Source organism: Lissotriton helveticus, chromosome 7, assembly GCF_964261635.1.
Source record: "Lissotriton helveticus chromosome 7, aLisHel1.1, whole genome shotgun sequence".
Lineage (NCBI taxonomy): Eukaryota > Metazoa > Chordata > Amphibia > Caudata > Salamandridae > Lissotriton > Lissotriton helveticus.
Window position 1 is genome coordinate 54871051 of NC_136068.1, and position 27846 is coordinate 54898896.

General features: G+C 50.3%; 1 protein-coding gene across 1 annotated transcript in view; it reads left to right on the top strand.

The window, feature by feature from the left end:
* LOC144768022 (alpha-2-macroglobulin-like protein 1) overlaps window positions 1-27846 on the top strand; it is a 409313-nt gene that overhangs the window by 333898 nt on the left and 47569 nt on the right. Inside the window, exon 30 of the mRNA XM_078651420.1 lies at window positions 11957-12025. Coding sequence (XP_078507546.1) covers window positions 11957-12025 — 69 coding nt within the window. The remainder of the gene's footprint in view (window positions 1-11956; window positions 12026-27846) is intronic.

Consider the following 27846-nt stretch of genomic DNA (forward strand, 5'->3'; position numbering starts at 1 on the left):
CATCACAGGAGCGGAAGGAGGGCGCAAGTGGTGGGGAGACATCATACAGGCCTTATTTCAGACGAGTAGAGAAAGACGAAAAGATGAGGGTGAAGCAGAAATAAGTTAAAGGAATATGTTGAATGTGAGTTAAAAACTGGAAGAGAGAGGCCAAGTAAGAAAAGCAGTGAGAGACTGAGCAAAAAAACGTGAAAGGAGCTGAGGTAAGTGTCAGCGATGACACATAGGGGCAGCAGAGATAGAAACTGGGAGCAATGACACATAGGGGCAGCAGAGAAACTGGCAGCGATGACACAGGAGCGGCAGAGATAGAAACTGGGAGCAATGACACATAGGGGCAGCTGAGATATAAACTGGGAGCAATGACACATAGGAGCAGCAGAGATAGAAACTGGGAGCAATGACACATAGGGGCAGCAGAGAAACTGGCAGCGATGACACAGGAGCGGCAGAGATAGAAACTGGGAGCAATGACACATAGGGGCGGCAGAGATAGAAACTGGCAGCGATGACACATAGGGGCAGCAGAGAAACTGGCAGCGATGACACATAGGAGAGGCAGAGATAGAAACTGGCAGCGATGACACATAGGAGCAGCAGAGATAGAAACTGGCAGCGATGACACATAGGGCCAGCAGAGATAGAAAGTGGCAGCGATGACACATAGGGGCAGCAGAGATAGAAACTGGCAGCGATGACACATAGGGGCAGCAGAGATAGAAACTGGGAGCAATGACACAGGAGCAGCAGAGATAGAAACTGGGAGCAATGACACATAGGGGCAGCAGAGATATAAACTGGGAGCAATGACAGATAGGAGCAGCAGAGATAGAACCTGGGAGCAATAACACATAGGGGCAGCAGAGATAGAAACTGGGAGCAATGACACATAGGGGCAGCAGAGATATAAACTGGGAGCAATGACACATAGGAGCAGCAGAGATAGAACCTGGGAGCAATGACACATAGGGGCAGCAGAGAAACTGGCAGCGATGACACATAGGAGCGGCAGAGATAGAAACTGGGAGCAATGACACAGGAGCAGCAGAGATAGAAACTGGGAGCAATGACACATAGAGGCAGCAGAGATAGAAACTGGGAGCAATGACATATAGGAGCAGCAGAGATAGAAACTGGGAGCAATGACACATAGGGGCAGCAGAGATAGAAACTGGGAACAATGACACATAGGAGCAGCAGAGATAGAAACTGGGAGCAATGACACATAGGAGTGGCAGAGAGAGAAACTGGGAGCGAAGACACATAGGAGCAGCAGAGATAGAAACTGGGAGCAATGACACATAGGAGCGGCAGAGATAGAAACTGGCAGCAATGACACATAGGGGCAGCAGAGATAGAAACTGGGAGCAATGACACATAGGAGCGGCAGAGATAGAAACTGGCAGCAATGACATATAGGGGCAGCAGGGTTAGAAACTGGCACCGATGACACATAGGGGCAGCAGAGATAGAAACTGGCAGCGATGACACATAGGGGCAGCAGAGATAGAAACTGGGAGCAATGACACATAGGGGCAGCAGAGATAGAAACTGGCAGCGATGACACATAGGAGCGACAGAGATAGAAACTGGCAGCGATGACACATAGGAGCAGCAGATATAGAAACTGGGAGCAAGGACACATAGGAGCAGCAGAGAAACTGGGAGCAATGACACATAGGGGCAGCAGAGATAGAAACTGGGAGCGAAGACACATAGGAGCAGCAGAGATAGAAACTGGGAGCAATGACACATAGGGGCAACAGAGATATAAACTGGGAGCAATGACACATAGGAGCAGCAGAAATAGAACCTGGGAGCAATGCCACATAGGGGCAGCAGAGAAACTGGCAGGGATGACACGTAGGAGCGGCAGAGATAGAAACTGGGAGCAATGACACAGGAGCAGCAGAGATAGAAACTGGGAGCAATGACACATATTGGCAGCAGAGATAGAAACTGGGAGCAATGACATATAGGAGCACAGAGATAGAAACTGGGAGCAATGACACATAGGGGCAGCAGAGATAGAAACTGGGAGCGAAGACACATAGGAGCAGCAGAGATAGAAACTGGGAGCAATGGCACATAGGGGCAGCAGAGATATAAACTGGGAGCAATGACACATAGGAGCAGCAGAGATAGAACCTGGGAGCAATGACACATAGGGGCAGCAGAGAAACTGGCAGCGATGACACATAGGAGCGGCAGAGATAGAAACTGGGAGCAATGACACAGGAGCAGCAGAGATAGAAACTGGGAGCAATGACACATAGGGGCAGCAGAGAGAGAAACTGGGAGCAATGACACATAGGGGCAGCAGAGAAACTGGCAGCGATGACACATAGGAGAGGCAGAGATAGAAACTGGCAGCGATGACACATAGGGGCAGCAGGGATAGAAACTGGCACCGATGACACATAGGGGCAGCAGAGATAGAAATTGGGAGCGAAGACACAAAGGGGCAGCAGAGATAGAAACTGGCAGCGATGACACATAGGGGCAGCAGAGATAGAAACTGGGAGCAATGACACAGGAGCAGCAGAGATAGAAACTGGGAACAATGACACATAGGGGCAGCAGAGATAGAAACTGGCAGCGATGACACATAGGGGCAGCAGAGATAGAAACTGGGAGCGAAGACACAAAGAGGCAGCAGAGATAGAAACTGGCAGCGATGACACATAGGAGCGGCAGAGATAGAAACTGGCAGCGATGACACATAGGGGCAGCAGAGATATAAACTGGGAGCAATGACACATAGGAGCAGCAGAGATAGAACCTGGGAGCAATGACACATAGGGGCAGCAGAGATAGAAACTGGGAGCAATGACACATAGGGGCAGCAGAGATATAAACTGGGAGCAATGACACATAGGAGCAGCAGAGATAGAACCTGGGAGCAATGACACATAGGGGCAGCAGAGAAACTGGCAGCGATGACACATAGGAGCGGCAGAGATAGAAACGGGGAGCAATGACACAGGAGCAGCAGAGATAGAAACTGGGAGCAATGACACATAGGGGCAGCAGAGATAGAAACTGGGAACAATGACATATAGGAGCAGCAGAGATAGAAACTGGGAGCAATGACACATAGGGGCAGCAGAGATAGAAACTGGGAGCAATGACACATAGGAGCAGCAGAGATAGAAACTGGGAGCAATGACACATAGGAGTGGCAGAGAGAGAAACTAGGAGCGAAGACACATAGGAGCAGCAGAGATAGAAACTGGGAGCAATGACACATAGGAGCGGCAGAGATAGAAACTGGGAGCGAAGACACATAGGAGCAGCAGAGATAGAAACTGGCAGCAATGACACATAGGAGCGGCAGAGATAGAAACTGGCAGCGATGGCACATAGGGGCAGCAGAGATAGAAACTGGCAGCGATGACACATAGGAGCGGCAGAGATAGAAACTGGGAGCAATGACACATAGGAGCGGCAGAGATAGAAAATGGCAGCGATGACACATAGGGGCAGCGGAGATAGAAACTGGCAGCAATGACACATAGGGGCAGCAGAGAAACTGGCAGCGAGGACACATAGGAGCGGCAGAGATAGAAACTGGCAGCAATGCATAGGGGCAGCAGAGATAGAAACTGGGAGCAATGACACATAGGAGCGGCAGAGATAGAAACTGGCAGCAATGACACATAGGGGCAGCAGGGATAGAAACTGGCACCGATGACACATAGGGGCAGCAGAGATAGAAACTGGCAGCGATGACACATGGGGCAGCAGAGATAGAAACTGGGAGCAATGACACATAGGGGCAGCAGAGATAGAAACTGGCAGCGATGACACATAGGAGCGGCAGAGATAGAAACTGGCAGCGATGACACATTGGAGCAGCAGATATAGAAACTGGGAGCAATGACACGTAGGAGCAGCAGAGAAACTGGGAGCAATGACACATAGGGGCAGCAGAGATGGAAACTGGGAGTGAAGACACATAGGAGCAGCAGAGATAGAAACTGGGAGCAATGACACATAGGGGCAGCAGAGATATAAACTGGGAGCAATGACACATAGGAGCAGCAGAGATAGAACCTGGGAGCAATGACACATAGGGGCAGCAGAGAAACTGGCAGCGATAACACGTAGGAGCGGCAGAGATAGAAACTGGGAGCAATGACACAGGAGCAGCAGAGATAGAAACTGGGAGCAATGACACATAGGGGCAGCAGAGATAGAAACTGGGAGCAATGACATATAGGAGCAGCAGAGATAGAAACTGGGAGCAATGACACATAGGGGCAGCAGAGAAACTGGCAGCGATGACACATAGGAGCGGCAGAGATAGAAACTGGGAGCAATGACACAGGAGCAGCAGAGATAGAAACTGGGAGCAATGACACATAGGGGCAGCAGAGAGAGAAACTGGGAGCAATGACACATAGGGGCAGCAGAGAAACTGGCAGCGATGACACATAGGAGAGGCAGAGATAGAAACTGGCAGCGATGACACATAGGGGCAGCAGGGATAGAAACTGGCACCGATGACACATAGGGGCAGCAGAGATAGAAATTGGGAGCGAAGACACAAAGGGGCAGCAGAGATAGAAACTGGCAGCGATGACACATAGGGGCAGCAGAGATAGAAACTGGGAGCAATGACACAGGAGCAGCAGAGATAGAAACTGGGAACAATGACACATAGGGGCAGCAGAGATAGAAACTGGCAGCAATGACACATAGGAGCGGCAGAGATAGAAAATGGCAGCGATGACACATAGGGGCAGCGGAGATTGAAACTGGCAGCAATGACACATAGGGGCAGCAGAGAAACTGGCAGCGAGGACACATAGGAGCGGCAGAGATAGAAACTGGCAGCAATGCATAGGGGCAGCAGAGATAGAAACTGGGAGCAATGACACATAGGAGCGGCAGAGATAGAAACTGGCAGCTATGACACATAGGGGCAGCAGGGATAGAAACTGGCACCGATGACACATAGGGGCAGCAGAGATAGAAACTGGCAGCGATGACACATGGGGCAGCAGAGATAGAAACTGGGAGCAATGACACATAGGGGCAGCAGAGATAGAAACTGGCAGCGATGACACATAGGAGCGGCAGAGATAGAAACTGGCAGCGATGACACATTGGAGCAGCAGATATAGAAACTGGGAGCAATGACACATAGGAGCAGCAGAGAAACTGGGAGCTATGACACATAGGGGCAGCAGAGATAGAAACTGGGAGTGAAGACACATAGGAGCAGCAGAGATAGAAACTGGGAGCAATGACACATAGGGGCAGCAGAGATATAAACTGGGAGCAATGACACATAGGAGCAGCAGAGATAGAACCTGGGAGCAATGACACATAGGGGCAGCAGAGAAACTGGCAGCGATAACACGTAGGAGCGGCAGAGATAGAAACTGGGAGCAATGACACAGGAGCAGCAGAGATAGAAACTGGGAGCAATGACACATAGGGGCAGCAGAGATAGAAACTGGGAGCAATGACATATAGGAGCAGCAGAGATAGAAACTGGGAGCAATGACACATAGGGGCAGCAGAGATAGAAACTGGGAGCGAAGACACATAGGAGCAGCAGAGATAGAAACTGGGAGCAATGACACATAGGGGCAGCCGAGATATAAACTGGGAGCAATGACACATAGGAGCAGCAGAGATAGAACCTGGGAGCAATGACACATAGGGGCAGCAGAGAAACTGGCAGCGATGACACATAGGAGCGGCAGAGATAGAAACTGGGAGCGAAGACACATAGGAGCAGCAGAGATAGAAACTGGGAGCAATGACACATAGGAGCGGCAGAGATAGAAACTGGCAGTGATGACACATAGGGACAGCAGAGATAGAAACTGGGAGCAATGACACATAGGAACGGCAGAGATAGAAACTGGCAGCGATGACACATAGGGGCAGCAGAGATAGAAACTGGCAGCAATGACACATAGGAGCAGCAGAGATAGAAACTGGGAGCAATGACACATAGGAGCAGCAGAGATAGAAACTGGCAGCGATGACACATAGGAGCGGCAGAGATAGAAACTGGGAGCAATGACACATAGGAGCGGCAGAGATAGAAACTGGCAGCGATGACACATAGGGGCAGCGGAGATAGAAACTGGCAGCAATGACACATAGGGGCAGCAGAGAAACTGGCAGCGATGACACATAGGAGCGGCAGAGATAGAAACTGGCAGCAATGACACATAGGAGCGGCAGAGATAGAAACTGGCAGCAATGACACTTAGGGGCAGCAGGGATAGAAACTGGCACCGATGACACATAGGGGCAGCAGAGATAGAAACTGGCAGCGATGACACATAGGGGCAGCAGAGATAGAAACTGGGAGCAATGACACATAGGGGCAGCAGAGATAGAAACTGGCAGCGATGACACATAGGAGCGGCAGAGATAGAAACTGGCAGCGATGACACAGGAGCAGCAGATATAGAAACTGGGAGCAATAACACATAGGAGCGGCAGAGATAGAAACTGGCAGCAATGACACATAGGGGCAGCAGAGAAACTGGCAGCGATGACACATAGGGGCAGCAGAGAAACTAGCAGCGAAGACACATAGGAGCGGCAGAGATAGAAACTGGCAGCAATGACACATAGGGGCCGCAGAGATAGAAACTGGGAGCAATGACACATAGGAGCGGCAAAGATAGAAACTGGCAGCAATGACACATAGGGGCAGCAGAGATAGAAACTGGCAGCGATGTCACATAGGGGCAGCAGGGATAGAAACTGGCAGCAATGACATAGGGGCAGCAGAGACAGAAACTGGCAGCGATGACACATAGGGGCAGCAGAGATAAAAACTGGGAGCAATGACACATAGGGGCAGCAGAGATAGAAACTGGCAGCGATGACACACAGGAGCGGCAGAGATAGAAACTGGCAGCAATGACACATAGGGGCAGCAGAGATAGAAACTGGCAGCAATGACATCTAGGGGCAGCAGAGATAGAAACTGGGAGCAATGACACATAGGGGCAGCAGAGATAGAAACTGGCAGCGATGACACATAGGAGCAGAGATAGAAACTGGCAGCAATGACACATAGGGGCAGCAGAGATAGAAACTGGCAGCATTGACACATAGGAGCGGCAGAGATAGAAACTTGGAGCAATGACACAGAGGAGCGGCAGAGATAGAAACTGGCAGCGATGACACATAGGGGCATCAGAGATAGAAACTGGGAGCAATGACTCATACGAGCAGCAGAGATAGAAACTGGCAGCGATGACACATAGGGGCAGCAGAGATAGAAACTGGCAGCAATGACACATAGGAGCAGCAGAGATAGAAACTGGCAGCGATGACACATAGGAGCAGCAGAGATAGAAACTGGGAGCAATGACACATAGGAGCAGCAGAGATAGAAACTGGGAGCGATGACACAGAGGAGCGGCAGAGATAGAAACTGGCAGCGATGACACATAGGGGCATCAGAGATAGAAACTGGGAGCAATGACACATAGGAGCTGCAGAGATAGAAACTGGCAGCGATGACACATAGGGGCAGCAGAGATAGAAACTGGCAGCGATGACACATAGGAGCAGCAGAGATAGAAACTGGGAGCAATGACACATAGGAGCAGCAGAGATAGAAACTGGGAGCAATGACACATAGGAGCGGCAGAGATAGAAACTGGCAGCAATGACACATAGGAGCGGCAGAGATAGAAACTGGCAGCGATGACACAGAGGAGCAGCAGAGATAGAAACTGGCAGCAATGACACATAGGAGCGGCAGAGATAGAAACTGGGAGCAATGACACATAGGAGCGGCAGCAGAGATAGAAACTGGGAGCAATGACACATAGGAGCCGCAGAGATAGAAACTGGGAGCAATGACACATAGGAGCGGCAGAGAAAGAAACTGGGAGCGATGACACATAGGGGCAGCAGAGATAGAAACTGGGAGCAATGACACATAGGAGCGGCAGCGATAGAAACTGGCAGCGATGACACATAGGAGCAGCAGAGATAGAAACTGGCAGCGATGACACATAGGGGCAGCAGAGATAGAAACTGGCAGCAATGACACATAGGAGCAGCAGAGATAGAAACTGGGAGCAATGACACATAGGGGCAGCAGAGATAGAAACTGGCAGCAATGACACATAGGAGCAGCAGAGATAGAAACTGGGAGCAATGACACATAGGAGCAGCAGAGATAGAAACTGGCAGCGATGACACATAGGGGCAGCAGAGATAGAAACTGGCAGCAATGATACATAGGAGCAGCAGAGAAACTGGCAGCGATGACACATAGGAGCAGCAGAGATAGAAACTGGGAGCAGCAGAGATAGAAACTGGGAGCGAAGAAACAAAGGGGCAGCAGAGATAGAAACTGGCAGCGATGACACATAGGGGCAGCAGAGATAGAAACTGGCAGCGATGACACATAGGAGCAGCAGAGATAGAAACTGCCAGCGATGACACATAGGGGCAGCAGAGATAGAAACTGGCAGCGATGACACATAGGGGCAGCAGAGATAGAAACTGGGAGTGAAGACACAAAGGGGCAGCAGAGATAGAAACTGGCAGCGATGACATAGGAGCGGCAGCGATAGAAACTGGCAGCGATGACACATAGGGGCAGCAGACATAGGAACTGGCAGCGATGACACATAGGGGCAGCAGAGATAGGAACTGGGAGCGGAGACACAAACGGGCAGCAGAGATAGAAACTGGCAGCGATGACACATAGGAGCAGCAGAGATAGAAACTGGCAGCGATGACACATAGGGGCAGCAGAGATAGAAACTGGCAGCAATGACACTTAGGAGCAGCAGAGATAGAAAATGGCAGTGATAACACATAGGGGCAGCAGCGATAGAAACTTGCAGTGATGACACATAGGAGCAGCAGAGATAGAAACTGGCAGCGATGACACATAGGGGCAGCAGAGATAGAAACTGGCAGCGATGACACAAAGGAGCAGCAGAGATAGAAACTGGGAGCACTGACACATAGGAGCGGCAGCGATAGAAACTGGCAGCGATGACACATAGGAGCAGCAGAGAAACTGGCAGCGATGACACATAGGAGCAGCAGAGATAGAAACTGGCAGCGATGACACATAGGAGCGGCAGCGATAGAAACTGGCAGCGATGACACATAGGAGCAGCAGAGATAGAAACTGGCAGCGATGACACATAGGGGCAGCAGAGATAGAAACCGGGAGCACTGAGACATAGGGGCAGCAGAGATAGAAACTGGCAGCGATGACACATAGGGGCAGCAGAGATAGAAACTGGCAGCGATGACACATAGGGGCAGCAGAGATAGAAACTGGCATCGATGACACTTAGGGGCAGCAGAGATGGAAACTGGCAGTGATGACACATAGGGGCAGCAGAGATAGAAACTGGCAGCGATGACACATAGGGGCAGCAGAGATAGAAACTGCCAGCGATGACACATAGGGGCAGCAGAGATAGAAACTGGCAGCGATGACACAAAGGAGAAGCCGAGATAGAAACTGGCAGTGATGACACATAGGGGAAGCAGAGATAGTAACTGGCAGTGATGATAGATAGGGGCAGCAGAGATCGAAACTGGCGCAATGACACATAGGCGCAGCAGAGATAGAAACTGGCATCAATGACACTTAGGGGCAGCAGAGATAGAAACTGGCAGCAATGACACATGGGGCAGTAGAGAGAGAAACTGGCAGCGATGACACATAGGGGCAGCAGAGAAACTGGCTGCGATGACACAATGGAGCAGCAGAGATAGAAACTGACAGCGATGACACTTAGAGGCAGCAGAGATAGAAACTGGCAGCGATGACACATAGGGGGAGCAGAGATAGAAACTGGCAGCAATGTCACATAGGGGCAGCAGAGATCGAAACTGGCGCAATGACACATATGGGCAGCAGAGATAGAAACTGGCAGCTATGACACATAGAGGCAGCAGATAAAGAAACTGGCAGCGATGACACGTGGGTGCAGCAGAGATAGAAACTCGCAGCGATTACACTTAATGGCAGCAGAGATACAAACTGACAGCGATGACACTTAATGGCAGCAGAGATACAAACGTGCCACTCTTTGCAAATCCTTTGTCAGATGCGTGACTTTTCTCTGGCACTGTTAATAGGGTGAAATCTGGCAGCTGACACCACCCTGGTAGCAACAGGACAAATGTTGGCGCCAACTTGAAATATTTTTTCACTCATTGCATTTCACGCCCACTGCTTGTCTTCCAGTTATGTTGGCAATCGGGCATCCTCCAACATGGTCGTGATCAACGTGGGGATGGTTACCGGGTTCATCTCAGTCAAGAAAAGTGTGAAGAAGGTGAGTCTTCAGGGAGCACAGAAGCCCCAATGTTTTTCTTACGGTGTTCTGTGTGTTCGCTTATTTAAATTGGAGAACCTGTTCTCAACACCTCCACACCTCTGAAGTCTCCAAGGGGATTAGATAGAGTGATTGTGGAGAAAGAGTGAATTGAAATCAAAGAAGGTGAACCATTTGTGAATGGAGAGGAAGGCTTTCAGGGTGGTTGGTTCCAGTGAAGTATATGTGAAATCAGGGTGAGTTCAGAGCTCTTGATTGCTTTTGAAATCCTGTATGCCCCGTGGGTGATCTTCATTCGTTACAAGGAGGGTAAGGATCACGTAGACTTAGTTAAGAGAAACAAGTCCCCTTCCGATTGACAGATGCCCGTCAGAATTTAGCAGTACGTTGTGTAACCTGATGACTGTTGTTAGCCTACCAGTTATGAGCCACATGGCCTGATGACACTCGTAAACAACATGGGGGACATTTATGAAAAAGTGACAGAGTGCAGCAAGTCACCGTGCCCCTCCTGCACTGGGTCACTGGGAAAGGGCAGGAATGAGCTGTATTTAAGGCATATGGTGCATTCCCGACTCTTCCCCCTGCGCTGGTGCACAATGGGTTACCTAACGCCAATGCCGGCACCCTTGCACCATGGTGCAGGGATGCCGGTGTTGCAAGCAGGATTCTTTTGTTGTGCAGGAAGGGGCACTTTCCTGCCCAAAAACAATCCTGAGAGACTTTTTCCTCTTTCCATGTGTGCTGCAGAGTAGAAAAAGAAAAAAACATGGAGCAATAAAATATTTCTCATTGTTACGCCTCTCCTGGGGATGCGTATCATTTTCCCCTATTCCCAGGTTTACAAGTTTTTGTAAATCTCGGAATGCATCAAAATCCATGGATGCTGCATGGGAAAATTATACTCGCGTGTGAACGTTCCTCGTCATGAGCACAGCTCAACCGTGCCTCATGACGAGCTGAGCTCGTCATGAGCATGGAAAGTGTTAAGAAACAGCAGACCATTGACCTGTAGATGTGAATATTGTAGCCCAGGTCAAGACTCGGAAGTTTTAGTTTTCAGTAGACATTTGTGCTCCTGTGTGGAAGGCGGGGAGTCACAAAGGGGTACATCTCTGCTTCTGGGGGTTTCGAAGGCCATATTTTGATGCTACTGAGTCTTGAAGTGAGGCAATGTGGAGCTGTTTGTATATTTTAAGCTCAACTTCTGTATTTCACTTGGAGTATCTGCAACAGACAGAGGAGGAACACACCTCAGACCAGTTCCACTCACCCTAAAATGGTGATTGCACATACATGGACACTTATACAAAGATTTGTATTGTAATATGTTGCAAATGCCAGTCAATTCAACGCCTATAAACAGGTTTTATTGGCATGCAGGCCAGAAATGCAGGAAGCAGCCCCTAACACCACTGCACTGTAAAAAAAAAAGTACAAGCATGGAAATTGCTGTTTTAAGGTGCCTTATTCTTCAAAGGTGGGAATGTGCCTATGATCCCCTCATTATTTTCATGCAGGAACTCACTTCCTCTTGTTGCTAGGTGCACCTGGGCCCACTAACCATTTGTAGTGCCTCAAGAGTTTCAACGTGTGATGAAAAATGGTTCTGTGATTTTCCAACAGTATCATTTTTTTTTGTTTTCTAGTTGGAGAAGAGTCCAGTGGTGAAGAAAACAGAACTCACTTTTGATAACGTCATCATATTTCTGGAAGAGGTGGGTAAATTGTGTTATCTTCTTTTCTCAAGGAATTATAGTGAGGTGATTGAGGAGAGACATGTGACGCGGGGATGCCACCCTTGAAGAACATTGGCTCCTTGAGATGGTCTTCTGATACTCTGTGGGTTGAGGGATTAGAGATCTGAAGTGAAATAAATTATGTGGGAGGATTGTTGGCTCGTTAAGCGGTCGTACTTACCTGCTTCAGAAGAGTTATTAAAGCTGTTTGGTAAAGGGTGTCCTTGTTGAGTGAATGTCCTCTACTGAAGTGGTCAGTCTAAACCTGGTTGAGGCAGGTAATTAGAGAGTTCTGACCAGCAAGTGGCTACGATTAAGAATCTGGTGGTGGTGAGGCGTGAATATGCTGTTGTTTCTCTCAGGAAATGTTGTGTGTGTGTCTAGGCATGTCTATCTGCCGGGGCTGAGTGGGCATGCGGAGAGCGGTGGTGCTGTGGGAAAGCGATGATGCTTGGAATGGTGTCTGGATGCTGGGGCTGCCCAGACAGCCATGTATAGTTGGATGGAGAATGGAGCCCTTACAAGGCATTATGCATTTTCAAGGGGAAACACCACTCCCATCTGTAGAAATGTCATTACATTTTATCAAAAGAAAAAAAAGCATGAATGCTTCATGTGTGCAATTTGCATGATCTGCAATAGTGTGAAGACACATCAAGAAATATGGTCTACTCTTTTCCATGCTCTGCACCGTCAAATCAAATCAAATCAACTTCATTCGATTTCACAGGTATAAAACCATAAAGTTAACAATACATCAAAGTTACATAAAATATCATGATTTCATAAAATAGCAATACAGTATGTCATAGTTAAAATACATTGCACAACAGCCCATGATAATCTATAACATTAAGATGCAAGGTTCAAATACAAATGATCTCCTCATTTGATCAACGCTCTCCAGGAAAATTATCCCGTTCCACGAAAACATATATGTCTTAAAAAATGATCTTAAACCCTGACTCTTATAAGCTTTTAGTCAAGACAAGCCCTAGATTTCACCGTGGAGTTCAAGTAACCAACAATGAAGAAAATACATTCATCCATCAGCAGTTGTAGGTACCAGAGGGTGGGACGAGCCTGCTTAAAATTAATCTTCTTTAAAATTGGAACTAAAAAAAACTTCCGGGGGACCTCATAAAATTTGAAAAGTAACATAAAGAGTAGCAAATCCTGTGGAGACTCTCCGTCGCAGCCGCAGGGTGCTAACAACTGGCCTCTACTGCTCCCCCTAGGTATGGTAAGCAGGAAGTGAAAAAGATCCAGGCGAAACCTGGTCAATTAAAACAGTTCAGAGACAAATATAAACCCCAGAAGATAAGGCTCCCCTAATGATGTTGTCTTTAGCATTAAGAATTTGCGGACGCTGGGTTTTCGGAGTACCAGCTCCTCCCTTTCCAATTTCCTTAAACTGCTAAAGGACTCCCTTGTTATCCCCAGATCCTTTTTGGTTATTAGTTCAGGGTTGGTGTATAGTTTATCTGAAAGAAACAGGTTAGTATTAGATTCCTTACCTTAGAATATCCCCAGGCGTCAGTCTGGATCCGGAAACTTTTGCGTAGCAGTACCCCTGCGCGTCGGTAGGCGTCGTCTGCAGGCGTCCCCTGCGGCTCCGCGTCGTCGGCGTCGTGCGCCGTGATGACGTCGCTGGAGTATATAGACGCCGCCTCCGCGCGCTGACGTCAGTTCTTCTTTTTTCCGCGCCAGTTAGCGCAGATCCGAAGAGCAGTACTCCGGTCTTTTGACCTAAGTTTTTGATAACTCTAACTCTTTCAGGTGCCGGTAGGATGCCCGGTTTTAAAAGTTGTGACGGGTGCGACCGCCTGATGTCGGTCACCGACCACCATCGACTCTGCCTCCGGTGTCTGGGCGCGGACCACGACGTGGAGTCCTGCGTCGACTGCCGGGCCTTGACGAGTAAGGCTAGGCGGGAGCGGTCCCGCAAGCTACTCGAACTCCGGGTGTCGGCCCCGCGTCGAGAGCGGTCCCGGTCCGGACGGAGGTCGAGGGAGCGGTCGAGGGAACGGTCGCGGAGCCGCCACGAGCGCTCCGGAAGTCGTCACCATTCCTCCGGTTCCTCAGGTAAGCGACACAAGAAGTCGGGGCGTCATCATCGTACCCCCGACTCCCCCCGACGCCCGCGTGATGCGGCCGGGGGTTCGGGTGGCCCCACCCCCGCGGCCCCGCGTGGGTCGCCGATGCCGTCTGCCCCATACCCGTCGGTCCCTGGGGAAGGCGCATCGCGCGAGGAGATTGAGGAGTTCCTCTTGGCCATGAGGGCGCTGTCTCCTCCGGCGGGGCCTACGGCGCCTGCGGGCCCGTCGGTCCCGTCTGGGGGCCCGAGCGGTTCGGGTGTACCTGCCCCGACGCCGCCGGCGGTTCCGGCCCCGGCGCCGCTGGGCCCTTCAGGGTCGTCGCCGGCTGGTCAACCGGCCTCTCCGGCGCCGATTCCATCGGGGCACCCCGTGGTGCCGCCTCCGCGCGGCGCCGTGACTCCGACGTCGGTTCCGGCCGGCGTCGGGGCTCCGGCGCCAGCGCCGCGCGGCGCCACCCCCATTCCCTCTCCGAATCCGGACGCGGAGTCGGACCGGCATCGTCCGACGCCGAGTCCGGCGCCGTTGGGGCCCATTGGCTCCGAGGAGCCGGTTTATATCGTTGACTCAAACTATGGCGATGAGGACGATTATGGAGAGGGTTGGGAGGGGTCTGAGGACCCTCTGTCACGAGAATGCCAGTACGACGTGGACTGGGCAGGTGACTTGGGTGATGCCAGTGGTCTGGACGAATCGCCTAACCCTGGGTTTGTCTCTCCTCCCACTGTGGCGTCGGAGGCTGGGGCTGCCTATTCGGTGGTACTGATGAGGGCTGCCAAGGCCTTGAGCCTTGAGCTCCCCGTCGCTAAGGTGAAGCCTAACATCCTCACCGAGGTATTCAAACCGCAGTCATGTCCACAGGAACCTCTGCTGCCGTTTAATGATGCCTTGACGGATGTCCTTTTGGGCACGTGGTCCAGGCCCGCTTCCGGTTCACCTGTTGATCGGAACGTTGCCAGGCGCCACCGTCCGTGTTCGGACGACCCTGCCTTTCTGTCCACCCATCCCTCCCCTGAGAGTCTGGTGATCCAGGCCTCCACTTCCCAGTCCGCATTTCCGTCGGCTCCGCCCGATCGGGAATCTAAGCGGTACGACCAGTATGGCAAGAAGGTCTTCTCGTCTCTGAGTCTGGGGCTGCGGTCTTGCAACACCGCATGCCTTTTGGGCCGCTACACCCACTCTCTGTGGGATACGGTCGCAGAGTGCCTGCCGCAATGCCCGCAGGAGGTACGGGACAAGCTCGGCCAGGCTTTGGTTGAAGGCCGAGACGCGGCGAGGTATTCCATACGGTGTGGTCTTGACACGACCGACTCGCTGGGCAGAGCAATGTCCACGACGGTGGCGATTCGTCGCCATGCTTGGCTGAGATCCGCCAACTTCTCGCCGGATGTCCAGAATGCCCTGATGGACATGCCATTCGATGGCAGTCGCCTGTTCGGCAACAAAGCGGACAACACGCTTGAGCGCTTCAAGGACTCCAGGGTCACGGCCAAGTCCTTGGGTCTCTCGACCCAGCGCCAGCAAACGGGTTCGTTTCGCTCCTTTCGTGGCCACGGAAGGGGCGGTCCCGCACGTGCTGCCAGCCACGCGCCGCAGAACGCTCCTCAGCGCGGTGGCGGCCGTGGATTCCGCCGTGGTGGCGGTCGGGGTCAGCGGCGAGGTCAGTCCACACCTCCCCCCGCAGCAGCCTCCAAATCCTCCTAGTCCGGGCTTTCAGGCCCATGTGACGCCAGTGGGTGGCAGGGTTCGCCATCACCACTCCCGCTGGCGCACTATCACATCGGACAGGTGGGTGCTGCAGCTCGTCCGCAGGGGCTACTCCCTCCCCTTCAAGACCACTCCTCCAGCCATGCCACCGCAGAACCACCGTGTGTCGGGGGACCACTTGACACTTCTGCAGGAGGAAGTTACGGCCCTCTTGGCCAAGGGGGCCATCGAGCGCGTTCCTGGGCCAGAAGTAGGGTGTGGTTGCTACTCCCACTACTTTCTGGTACCCAAGAAGGACAAAGGGGGCCTACGTCCTATCTTGGACCTACGGAACGTCAACGGCTTCCTCCGGAAGGAGAAGTTCAAGATGTTGACTTTGGCTCAGGTCTTGGCTGCTCTAGACCCACAAGACTGGATGGTAGCGTTGGACTTGCAGGATGCGTATTTTCACATCCCCGTCCTGCCGGCCCACCGGCATTACCTGCGGTTCACGGTAGGCCACGAGCACTTTCAGTTTATCGTGCTCCCATTCGGCCTTACCAGGGCCCCACGGGTGTTCACGAAAGTGATGGCGGTGGTCGCAGCTCATCTGCGCCGGTTAGGGGTTTCAGTCTTCCCCTACCTCGACGACTGGTTGTTGAAGGCGGGCTCGCCCCAGACAGTCGTCCACCACCTTCAGGTGACGGCAGACCTCCTGCACGAGCTGGGGTTTTCCATCAAGGTGCCGAAATCACACCTGTGTCCCTCTCAAAAGCTCCTTTTCATCGGAGCGGTTCTCGACTCGGCGCAGTTTCGGGTTTATCCTCCGGAACGGCGGGTCCGGGATATTCAGGCCTTGATTCCCATCTTTCAGCCGTTATCCCGGGTTTCGGTCAGGTTGACGCTGCGGCTTCTGGGGCTGATGGCCTCCTGCATCCTTCTGGTGCATCACGCCAGGTGGCGGATGCGGGCTCTGCAGTGGGACCTGAAGTTTCAGTGGGCCCAGCATCAGGGCAACCTTTCCGACCATGTCCTGATCTCGGAGGGCACTGCGAGACAGTTGCAGTGGTGGCTCCAGGACCGCGATTGGGTCAGAGGCAGATCCCTCTCCCTTCCCCAACCGGAGCACGTGGTTGTGACGGACGCGTCCCTCCAGGGCTGGGGTGGCCACTTGGGAGAGGCGGAGATCAGAGGCATCTGGTCTCCGGCGGAGTCCCGGCTCCATATCAACATGTTGGAGCTGCGGGCGATTCGCCTAGCACTGAAGGCATTCCTCCCCTTTGTCAACGGGAGTGTAGTGCAGGTGTTCACGGACAACACCACCGCCATGTGGTACTGCAACAAACAGGGCGGTGTGGGGTCGTGGACCCTTTGCCAGGAGGCCCTGCGTCTCTGGCAATGGCTGGAACGTCAGGGCGTGACTCTGACGGTTCAACACCTGGCAGGTTCTCTGAACGCCAGGGCGGACGAACTCAGCCGTCGGTGCTCGGTGGATCACGAATGGCGTCTGAACTCGGACGTGGCGAGAGGCCTCTTTCTGCAATGGGGAGAGCCTTGGTTAGATCTATTCGCCACAGAAGAGAACGTGCAATGTCATCAGTTCTGCGCGTTGGAGTTTCCAAGACGGCACTCGCTCGGCGACGCCTTTCGGCGCAAGTGGAGTTGCGGTCTGTTGTACGCCTTTCCGCCTATACCACTTCTGCCCAGAGTGCTGAAGAAGATCAGGCGCGACCGGGCCCAAGTTATCCTTGTGGCTCCGGACTGGGCTCGAAGGTACTGGTATCCCGAGCTACTCAGCATGTCAGTCGGTCCCTCGATCCGCCTGCCCCTTCAGGAGGACCTTCTGTCGCACCAGCAGGGGACGGTCCTCCACCCGAACCTGTCCAGTCTCCACCTCCATGCTTGGAGATTGAGCGGCGACAGTTGAGGCCATTTGACTTGCCTCCTGAAGTCTGTGATGTGATTCTGGCAGCCAGGCATCCCTCCACAAAGTCGGTATACGCCTGCCGGTGGAACAGATTTGTGGCATGGTGCACAGCAAAGGCTGTGGATCCCCTTTCTGCCCCTCTTTCCGAGGTTCTCCTCTTCCTTCTTTCTCTTGCCCAGCAGGGCTCTGCTCTGGGCACTATCAAGGGCTACCTTTCTGCCCTTTCCGCCTTCTTAAGGCTACCTGATCAGCCATCTTTATTCAAGTCCCCTATTGTACTGAGATTCTTGAAAGGCATCACGCACATGTATCCACCTGTTCCGTTCGTGATGCCTCAGTGGGACTTGAACCTGGTTCTGACATTCTTGATGTGTGCTCCCTTTGAGCCGCTTCATTCCTGTCCTCTCCGTCTTCTCACTTTAAAGACGGCCTTCCTGGTTGCCATCACCTCTGCCAGGAGAGTGAGTGAGCTCCAGGCTCTTTCTGTTAAACCTCCTTTCTTGTCCGTTCATCCTGACAAGGTGGTTCTTAGGACTAGACCTTCTTTCCTGCCCAAAGTAGTTTCTGCTTTTCACATCGGGCAGTCCATCACCTTACCCTCCTTCTTCCCGCCTCCGCATCCTTCAAAGGATGAAGAGCGGCTCCATCGTCTGGACCCAAAACGTGCGCTTTCATTTTATATGGATCGCACACGCCAGTTCCGGGTGGATGACCAACTGTTTGTTGGCTACGTGGGTGAGAAGAAGGGAAGGGCGGTACAGAAACGAACCATCTCTCGGTGGGTCGTTCTGTGCATCAAAGCATGCTACTCTTTGGCTCGGAAGGAGCCTCCGGTTGGGCTGAGGGCCCATTCCACTCGGGCCACGGCGGCTACTACTGCCCTGGGCCGGGGAGTCCCTTTGCAGGACATTTGCCAGGCGGCTATGTGGGCCTCGCTGCACACCTTTGCGAGGCATTACTGCCTGGACAGTCAAGTCCGGAGGGACGGCTTCTTTGGCCGTTCGGTCCTCCAGGACTTTCTGGTGTAGGATTGTATTGGTTCGCAGACCCACCACCGGGGTTGGTATTGCTGGGGTATCTATTCTAAGGTAAGGAATCTAATACTAACCTGTTTCACAAGTTACTTACCTTCGGTAACGATATATCTGTAAGAAACAGTAGTTAGTATTAGATTCCTTACCGCCCCACCCATCCTCCCCGTTCTGCGAACTGATACCTAGGGTTAAGGACATCCCTTTCAGGGCCCTAGTTTCAATTGGCACCAGTGTTAGTTCTCACATGGCTCTGCGTGTTCTGGCGCGGAAAAGCTGTGTGCAAAGAACTGACGTCAGCGCGCGGAGGCGGCGTCTATATACTCCAGCGACGTCATCACGGCGCACGACGCCGACGACGCGGAGCCGCAGGGGACGCCTGCAGACGACGCCTACCGACGCGCAGGGGTACTGCTACGCAAAAGTTTCCGGATCCAGACTGACGCCTGGGGATATTCTAAGGTAAGGAATCTAATACTAACTACTGTCTTACAGATATATCGTTACCGAAGGTAAGTAACTTGTTCGACTCGTCCTAACTTTTTTAACTGCTCCTAATATGTCTGAGCCAGGGTATGCTGAGCACATAGTCAAGGGCCATACACTCTTTTAAAATCAACTCGCTCAGCATTAGTCTCTTGTGCAACCACATATTTAGCCAGAACATTAAGAGGCGAAGTGCCAGGGCGTCACTTAAATAAGGCACCCACAGCTCCTCGTGTACCACCTCGTTTGACAGGCCACACGGAACACCCAGCAGGCGCTTCAGAAAAGTATTCTTGACCACCTGTAAAACGTCAGTGGAGGCATGACCCCATATTTCGCTCCCATAGGAGGCAATAGCTACTCTCCTTGCTTGGTAGATCTTCATCAAAGTGGCGCTAAGTCTATTTCCTAGTTTAGAAGCAAAGTTTAAAATGGCCGCGTTCGAACGCACCAGATCCCCCTTCTTTCTTTGTTTGAGAGGCTCCCATTTTATCTGGTCATCCAGTATGACCCCAAGATATGAAAAGACATCTGTACGAAGTAACTTGGCAGGACCTACCCTAAATTTAAAACATTTTTTGAGGAGAGTCCCCACTTGCATGATGTAGGATTTTGAGTTGAAGATAGATAAGTCTTGTTCCGACATTAAGTCGGAAAAGGTGTCAAGCAGGGTTTGAAGCCCCCTGGCAGTCCTAGATATGAGAACTGCGTCATCCGCATAAAGTAAAACAGGGAGACCTCAACGCCCTTCATGCGGATAGTCTACCCCTGTAGATAAGAGGGCTTTATCTAAATCATTAATATAGAGGTTAAACAAGAAGGAAGCCAAAATACAACCTTGGCGTACACCTCTTTTTATATCAAAATCCTGTGACACGCGAAGGTCCTGCGAGAATCTAACGTTGGCCTTGGTTTCCCGATGAAGATCCTCTAAAAAATAGACAATGTTTCTGCTAACCCCAATGTCCTACATCGATTGCCACAGATTTGCCCTGTTCCCGTGATCAAATGCGGAAGACAAGTCCATGAAGGCTAAATAAATGGTACTAGAACGCGCAACTGTGTATTTATTGAGTATCATGGTTAGGTTAAGGCATTGGGCCACGGTTGAACGACCTGAGCGGAACCCATACTGAACATCTGAACATCTGAAAGAATATCATGTTCCTCTGCCCAGGTGGTCAATCTGTCAAGTAACACGCGGCCCACCACCTTGACCACTGAATCCAACAGCGAGATCGGCCTGTAACAAGTGTGTGCTGTCACGATCACTCTTTTTAAAAACAGGCACTATAGTCGAGGTGGCCCAGGACGTGGGGCATCCTTACCTTGTCGCCCAAAAAGGTGGGTCAGATTTAAAAAGGTCAGGAGGGATGCCATTGGGTCCAGGCACTTTATTACTTGCTAGCCCGGTGATGCCCCCCTCAACCTCCCCCAGTTCAAAGGTTAGTACGGGGCATCTACCTCTCAGCCTTGCTGACAGGTTTGCTCAAGCGGGCTCTCAAACATAGTTTTAAAGTGGAGCACCCATTCATCCTCAGTGATATGTGCACCTGATTTTCTACCTTCATCATGCTCTAAGAACGGTCTATTAATGATACTCCAAAACCTAGAGCTGTGCCTCAGGGTACGAGCCTCAGTCAGCTCCCTCCATGCTTCCTCCTTCAGAACGGATTTGTGTTTTGACAATTTAAATTTAAAATCTTTATGGCATGCTCTAACCAAGATTTGATTTCTAGGGCTCCCGTCAAGGGCTTCCCGCAGCTTTCTTGCCACTAGCCCATTCATTTCTGGTGCTTTTGGCTGTCTCTGGAACCTGTGAGATATCCGCAAAGGCTTCTTCCACTCTATTGTAGCGACCCTCCTACAACACAGCTCAGATCTTTTTCAAATTTTCTAATGCTCATTCATGTAAAGAGCCTGCCATCCAACTACAAGAAAGATACTCCTCGGGAAGGTCATTGTAGAGGAGCCAGGTGAGTTATACTAATGTGCCACCAACAGAGGCGCAACTAGAGCCACATTTCGGGGGGCTGAACATTTAATCAACAGGCAGAGTGGAGCTGCAGGGGCTCTTAGAAGGGGTCAAACAACACCAAGGCCTCATTAACATGTAAATGGTCTCAAAGACCTGTGAAGTGCTCGGGTGCGGGGGGTGTGCGCCCGGGATGCTGTCTCATCCCGGGCTGCCACACACGATGGGGGGGCTGAAGCTCTTTCAGTCCAATGGGTGTTGCGTGCCTGGCCACCAATCCGAGAACTGTCTTCTAATGAAGTGCTCATTGGAGCCTGACTGAGGTGGGGAATGAGACACCGGACCTACCATCGCAGACCGTCGTCCAATCAAATTCACCTCAGGAGGTGACTCAATTGCAAAACTTCTCAATCATTCGTTCAAGGAGGGTAAGGATCAAGTAGACTTGGGTAAGGGAAAATAGCCACATCCTGATTGACAGGTGTCCATCAGAATTTAGCAGCATGTTGTGATACGTAACCTGATGACTGTACCATTCACCAACATCTTTGTGTTTGCTCTGGGGAAAAAGGTAAAGCTTTTGCTATCTTATGAGCAGAATAAAAACAGTGTTTCTTTCGGACGCCCCTTACTGAATTTACAGCACCTCTACCCATCCTGGGCGCAATCAAATATGCTTGAACATAACATAACAATAATAGTGCTTAATTGTCCCTGGTGGTTGTGGGGGTTGTGAACAGGAATTTCTTTTGAGGGACCAGGACTTAATGTTGGTAATGGATAGAGATTTCTGCTGCAGTGAGACCATTACATCCTCTCATGAAGTGAGTATTCTTTAGTTTGGTGAAATGAGGCCTGTCTGCTTTATCCTGAGCTCAGAAAAAGTTTCTGCTGAATTTGTCAGGTCCGTGGGTGAAGTGACAAGAGCTAATCCCTAACCTCAGATCGCCCCTGGAGAATCTTCTCTCCATAGCTGCTTCACTAGGAGGCCAAAAAGATGTAAGTCTAGACTGACACAAACCCATCTTGAGTAAATGCGCTTGGCAGTTTAAAAGATGTAAGTCTAGATATACAGTCTCCCACCGCACCCTAACACGCAGACTCCACGACGCAGGGATCCGGGACAAGGCCCTCGACTGGTTCCACTCTTTCCTCTCCGGCAGAGCGCAGCGGGTCAGACTCCCTCCTTCCCTCTCGGACCCCACACCAACCACCTGTGGAGTCCCCCAGGGGTTCTCCCCCAGCCCTATGCTCTTCAATGTCTACATGGCTCAGCTCACCCCCATCATCAGAACCCATGGACTAAAATTGTTTCAGACGCAGACGATACCCAACTCATCCTCTCTCAATCCAACGAACCCAACGCAACAAAACACAACTTTTAAGAAGGCATGGAAGCCATCGCCAAATGGATGAAAAGCAGCTGCCTACAACTCAACACTGACAAAACAGAAGTACTCATCATGGGCCAACACCCCAATGCCTCAGAGAATTATGTGTGAAACAAGCATTGGCGGGAGGAGGAAGATGGCGGCCGACTAAGACGCTCGGTCGCGAGCTCCAGAGACGCCAGTAACCAGAAACAGAAACCTGATGTCTGCATCCCCCTAGAAGATACAAACGGTCGGGCAATGATCCGGTCAAGGTGAGGGCTATATACTCGATATTCACAATCTATAGATTCCAAGTTAATTGAAAACGACCTCCGAAGTAGAGGCGCTCCCTCCCACCCTCCCTCCATCCCTCTCCTCCCTCCGACTCCGTAAAATAGCACACCTCAGGAAGAACGCTAGGAAGGGGGTATAACGAGGTGCCCAAACTACCGAAAATTACTGAAAACTCACGGAGGTTCAGGTAACAAGAGAGGGCGAGGGCGAGCTGCACGGTGACAGGCGGCGTTGATACTGTGCTCGACGGGTGCCTGGTTGTTGTGGACGGAGGCGGTGTTCGGCATAGGACCGCATGCTGGTGTGGAGACAACGCGGCTTCAAAGCGGCAGCAGCGGAGCTCTGGGAGAAAGCGAGAAACGCCGCCCAGGGTTGCAGGAGGGCACTTGGAAGAATTACCTTCCCCTTCCGGGGAGGAGGGAGCGGGGTTAGCAGCGCTGCCCTCGGAGGCTGCGTGGAAGCACACTATTACGAGGAAAAACAAGGAAATCAAAATAACCAAAGCAATAACACGAATGAACCCAAAGGTAAATACAATAAGGCTAAAAAAGCTAATCTCCAGTGTTATACAAAAGTGAAAATAAATATAAATGTAAAACTGAACAAAAACCAGAAGTACTATAAGGATTTACAGATACAACAAACATTAAATGACTGGTACTGGATGAACGGAAAAGGAATTTGGGTTGCTCCTGAAGACAGGAACCTTACTGATCCTAGACTACTGTATACTTTTCCACAGAGGGAGGAAAAAGAAAAAGAACAAGAACTTTGTCAGAACGCCAAAGAACACACTCTAGCAGGAGAAGACGGTGCTGCCTTGGAGGTAGAAAATAGTAGCGAAAGCCTTACCCCTGCATTTATCCCTGCATTTACTTGCACCACTAGGTCAAAAAAACCTCAAGTAAACAAAACAAACAAAACAATACTCACAGTTTCATTAGACAAAAAGGAAGAGGAAACTGAAAGATCAGTCTACTCCCTAAGAAGCCGGAATTTACCTAAACAAAATACACCATTAATCCAAAAGAAAAAGAACATTATTCCGAGAAGTATAAAAAAAAGAAATCTACCGCGATTGGATGAACTATCAGAAAGTATTAAAGGCAGAGTTTCAAAAACGAAATTCAGGGGGAGAAAGTTAAAATTACTCCGTCTCTAAGATCTTACTTTAAAGTGCAACAGGTACTACAGATACGAGGGGGACAGCCCGTGGCAGAAACTGCAGCCGTGAATACCTCGACAACTACATTGACGGCTACCTTAGACGAAGTTGGAGGCAAGGATAAAGAATTTACTGGTGAGAACGAAGAAGAAGAGATACCTGCACTACAGTACCTGGAAGAAAGCACAGAAGAAGAGGAAGAGTAAGAGGAAGGAGAAGGCGAGAATATACAACAAAAGGCCTACCAATCCTCGTTTGAATCACTTCAGACATTACATCAGCCAATATTAATAATGAGTAATTCAATGACACAAATCTCAGGTAAAGAGAATGAAACTGAACCTGAAGTTGAAGCGGATATAACCCCACAAGAACAACAAGAACAACAAGGGGAAGCAGAGAGGCAACAAGCGGTAAAAGAAAAAGATGTAATTTGGCAAGAATTACGGCCAGAGGAGCAAGACTCAGAGCAGGTTACGGATCAGTCGGGTGTAAGTAAGATGGAAGAAATAATGGGGGCGCGCTTGGATAAAATGATGGACAAAATTTTGGGGGAATTGAGAGAGAAATTCTCAATATCAGAAGGAAATCAATCTAAAATTCAAGAAGTAGTCGAAAACCTTGATCAGAAATTGAACGATTTAGGAGTACGAGTAACGGCAGTGGAAAATGAGATTGGCTCTTTAACCAAAAAAGTAGACACAAACCAAAGAGAAATACGACAAATTAAAGACAGTGAGAAGGCCATCAAAGAAAAACTTGAATCCTTGGAGAATCAAGGGAGACGCAATAACCTCAGACTATTGAACATTCCTGAAAATTTGGAAGGGTCAGATATAAAATCATATGTTATATCTTTGCTAGAAGAGTTCTTTCCATGGGTAAAAGAATGTGAATTATCAACAGACATTCAGCGAGTGCATAGGGATCCTTTCAGGAAAAGTAAAGACCGGAAAGCCCCAAGGAAAATACTAATACATTTCAAGACTTATTCTCTGAAGGAAAGATTACTCAATGAGGGTTTAAAAAGCGGATCTTTTAATAAAGACAATTGGTCATTTCGCGTCAGATCTGACATATGCAAGGCAACGCAAGATAGACAGTGGGAGCTGGGACAACACATGCAAGAATTAAAAAGTTTGGGAGCAAATGTCCAACTGAAATTCCCAGCTGCCTTAAGAATAATGTGGAGAAACAAAATGCACAACTTAAGAGAGCCAAAAGAGGTAGAAAACCTCATCCAGCAGATAAAAGATCAAATTGAAATCGACAAGACGAATCAAGTCTAATGAAATAACAGGAGAAAATTAACTAATTCTTTAGTAGCAAAACATGAAACTGACCTAAAAAGCCAACAATTTAAAATGAAAGGGGAATGTAAAGGCATAAGAATCACCTAATAAACAATAGAAAAGCTGGCGCCGCGGAGCACGAAAAGGGTGGGGAATACCACCTGAAGAAAGAAGAAGGGAGGCTTCCTCAGGGTGGGATGTCTTATCAGCACTGAACAGTAAATATGTAAGATATAACTATAAGTGGGTGGGGAGCAAAATAGGGGAAAAAAAACAAAAAAATAACCTCAAATTTGGTAAACAAAGGTTTTCGGAGTGGACAAGATGGTCTATTTTTCTTTTCATTTTTTTACTTTTTTTCCTTATATTTGTTGTTTTGATATTCTCAAAGTTTTTCTCTAAAATGGAATGGCGAAAGAAAAGATGATAAAAATACTCTCATGGAATGTTAACGGTCTTAGAACTCCCAAGAGAAGAAGAAGAATCTTGGAGTACTTAAAAGAAGTAGAAAGCGAGATAATTATCCTTCAAGAAACTCACTTAACAAAATCAGATTGGTCTCAAATTGTGAAAAATTTACATTGGATTGGCTCAAGCATTCACACAGCACAGGATTGCAATATAAAAGGAGTGGCAATTCTCATAAAAAAATCCTTGAATGCTAAGCTGGAATCAGAAGAGGTTGACCGAAAGGGAAGATGGGCAATGGCCAAAATTAGAATAGAAGGTTTGTCACTTATGATATTAGGCTATTATGGCCCAAACATTGACGACCCGGCGACACTCAAGAAATTATACTCACAATTAATAACATTTACAGTCCCAATAATTTTAGGAGGAGATTATAACATAATATTAGACCCGTCTGTAGATAGGCAACCTCCCTCTAAACAAAGAAATTCACCAAAGATGAGGGAATGGTTGGGAATACTTAAGAGAGATCTAAACATAGACGATATGTGGAAACAAAAAGGAGAAAAAGCATACCCGTTTACTTTTCACAATAAAAAATTAGGACATAAATCTAGGATAGATTTCTTTTTAATAAGCAACTCACTCCGAGACAAGGTTAAAAGTATTGTACATCAACCAGCTCACCTATCAGACCATTCGGCTGTCCAACTAAAACTCTCACTAACACAAAATTCAACTCTTACTAGATGGACTCTGGATCGATCAATTCTAACAACGGATGAGAGTGTGGAGAAACTGTTAAAACTGACAATTAATTACTTTGCAGACAATGGTGAAGAAACTTCCGAGAGAATTAAATGGGACACATACAAAGCAGTAATAAGAGGGCATCTACTTAGCTTAGATGCACATAAAAATAAGCAAAGGAAAATCGACATAAAAAACCTCGAAGCAGAAATTAATGAAACAGAAGCACAACTGGGAGCCAGCCTATTACCGATTTCCAAAGAAAACATATTAAAGAGGATGTGTAAGTTAAAAGAGACCTTAACAGACTACTTAGAAAATATAGTGCAGGGGGGCGTGGCCAAGATGGCGTCGGAGTAGGACGCTTCTGAGAGCCTCTCCGACGCCGACTCAGCACAGCACCGGATAGCGGGGTCCAGAGCGTCCCTACCTGCGCGAAAGGAGCAGCGGAGGTCGCCAGTGACTGGGGGCGCCGTCCGGTGCACTCGCTGACCTGGCAGGAGACCTGTGGCGGCGACCGGGGCAGTAACGAGTTGAGGCCTGCTGAGCACCGGCCTCTCGTGCCCAGGAGGCCGGACCCAGTTGCGGCGGCGGCCGGCACGACGGGAGAGCACGTCTCGGGGGTTATCTGGCCCCGCCCACGCGACCCGCCGACCAGCGGGAGCCGAGTCCTGCCGGAAGATCCTGCTGCGGGTCGCGCTGGGAGAGGAGCCGACGGTGCAGGACTGGAGCCACGGAGGGAGCCGGGAGACGGTGAGCCGAGCTCGGAAGAGGCATCCTACTGCAGGGGCGATTGGTGAGGCTTTGACCCGGACGCCCGAGAGCGGCGGCCCCTGCTCCCGAGGGCCTGGTGGGGCGGAGCGACGGCAGGGATCGCCGCGGTTGCTGGGGCCCCACCGAGGACTCTTGTCTGTGTACTCGCGGATCCAGAGACAGGCCAGGAATAGGCCGGCTTGGGTTCCCCGGGATTGAGCCTGCCGCAGCGGCGGACCACCATTGTCCTCGGGCCCCTCTGCTTGGCTATCACTGGGCCCTGGGATTTCGGCTGCACGGTCCTGGCGCCACTCTGACGGACCTTGGAGGGGGCGGCCGGGCACCTGTGGGGGTGTTCCTGGAGTGCAGTGCTCGGCGGGGGAGGCCACGGCGCCATCTTTGAGGGAGCCCTCTTTGGCTGAGCCGGCCCTGCGTGGGCTGCTTGGGCTGTGTGTCTGGGGGCCTAGTGTGTTGCCGTCACACTCGCCTGTTCTCCGGAGCTGGATCCTGGTGTGGCTGCTTACCTCACCGGCTTGGAGGCCACGTAGGACGCATGCTACA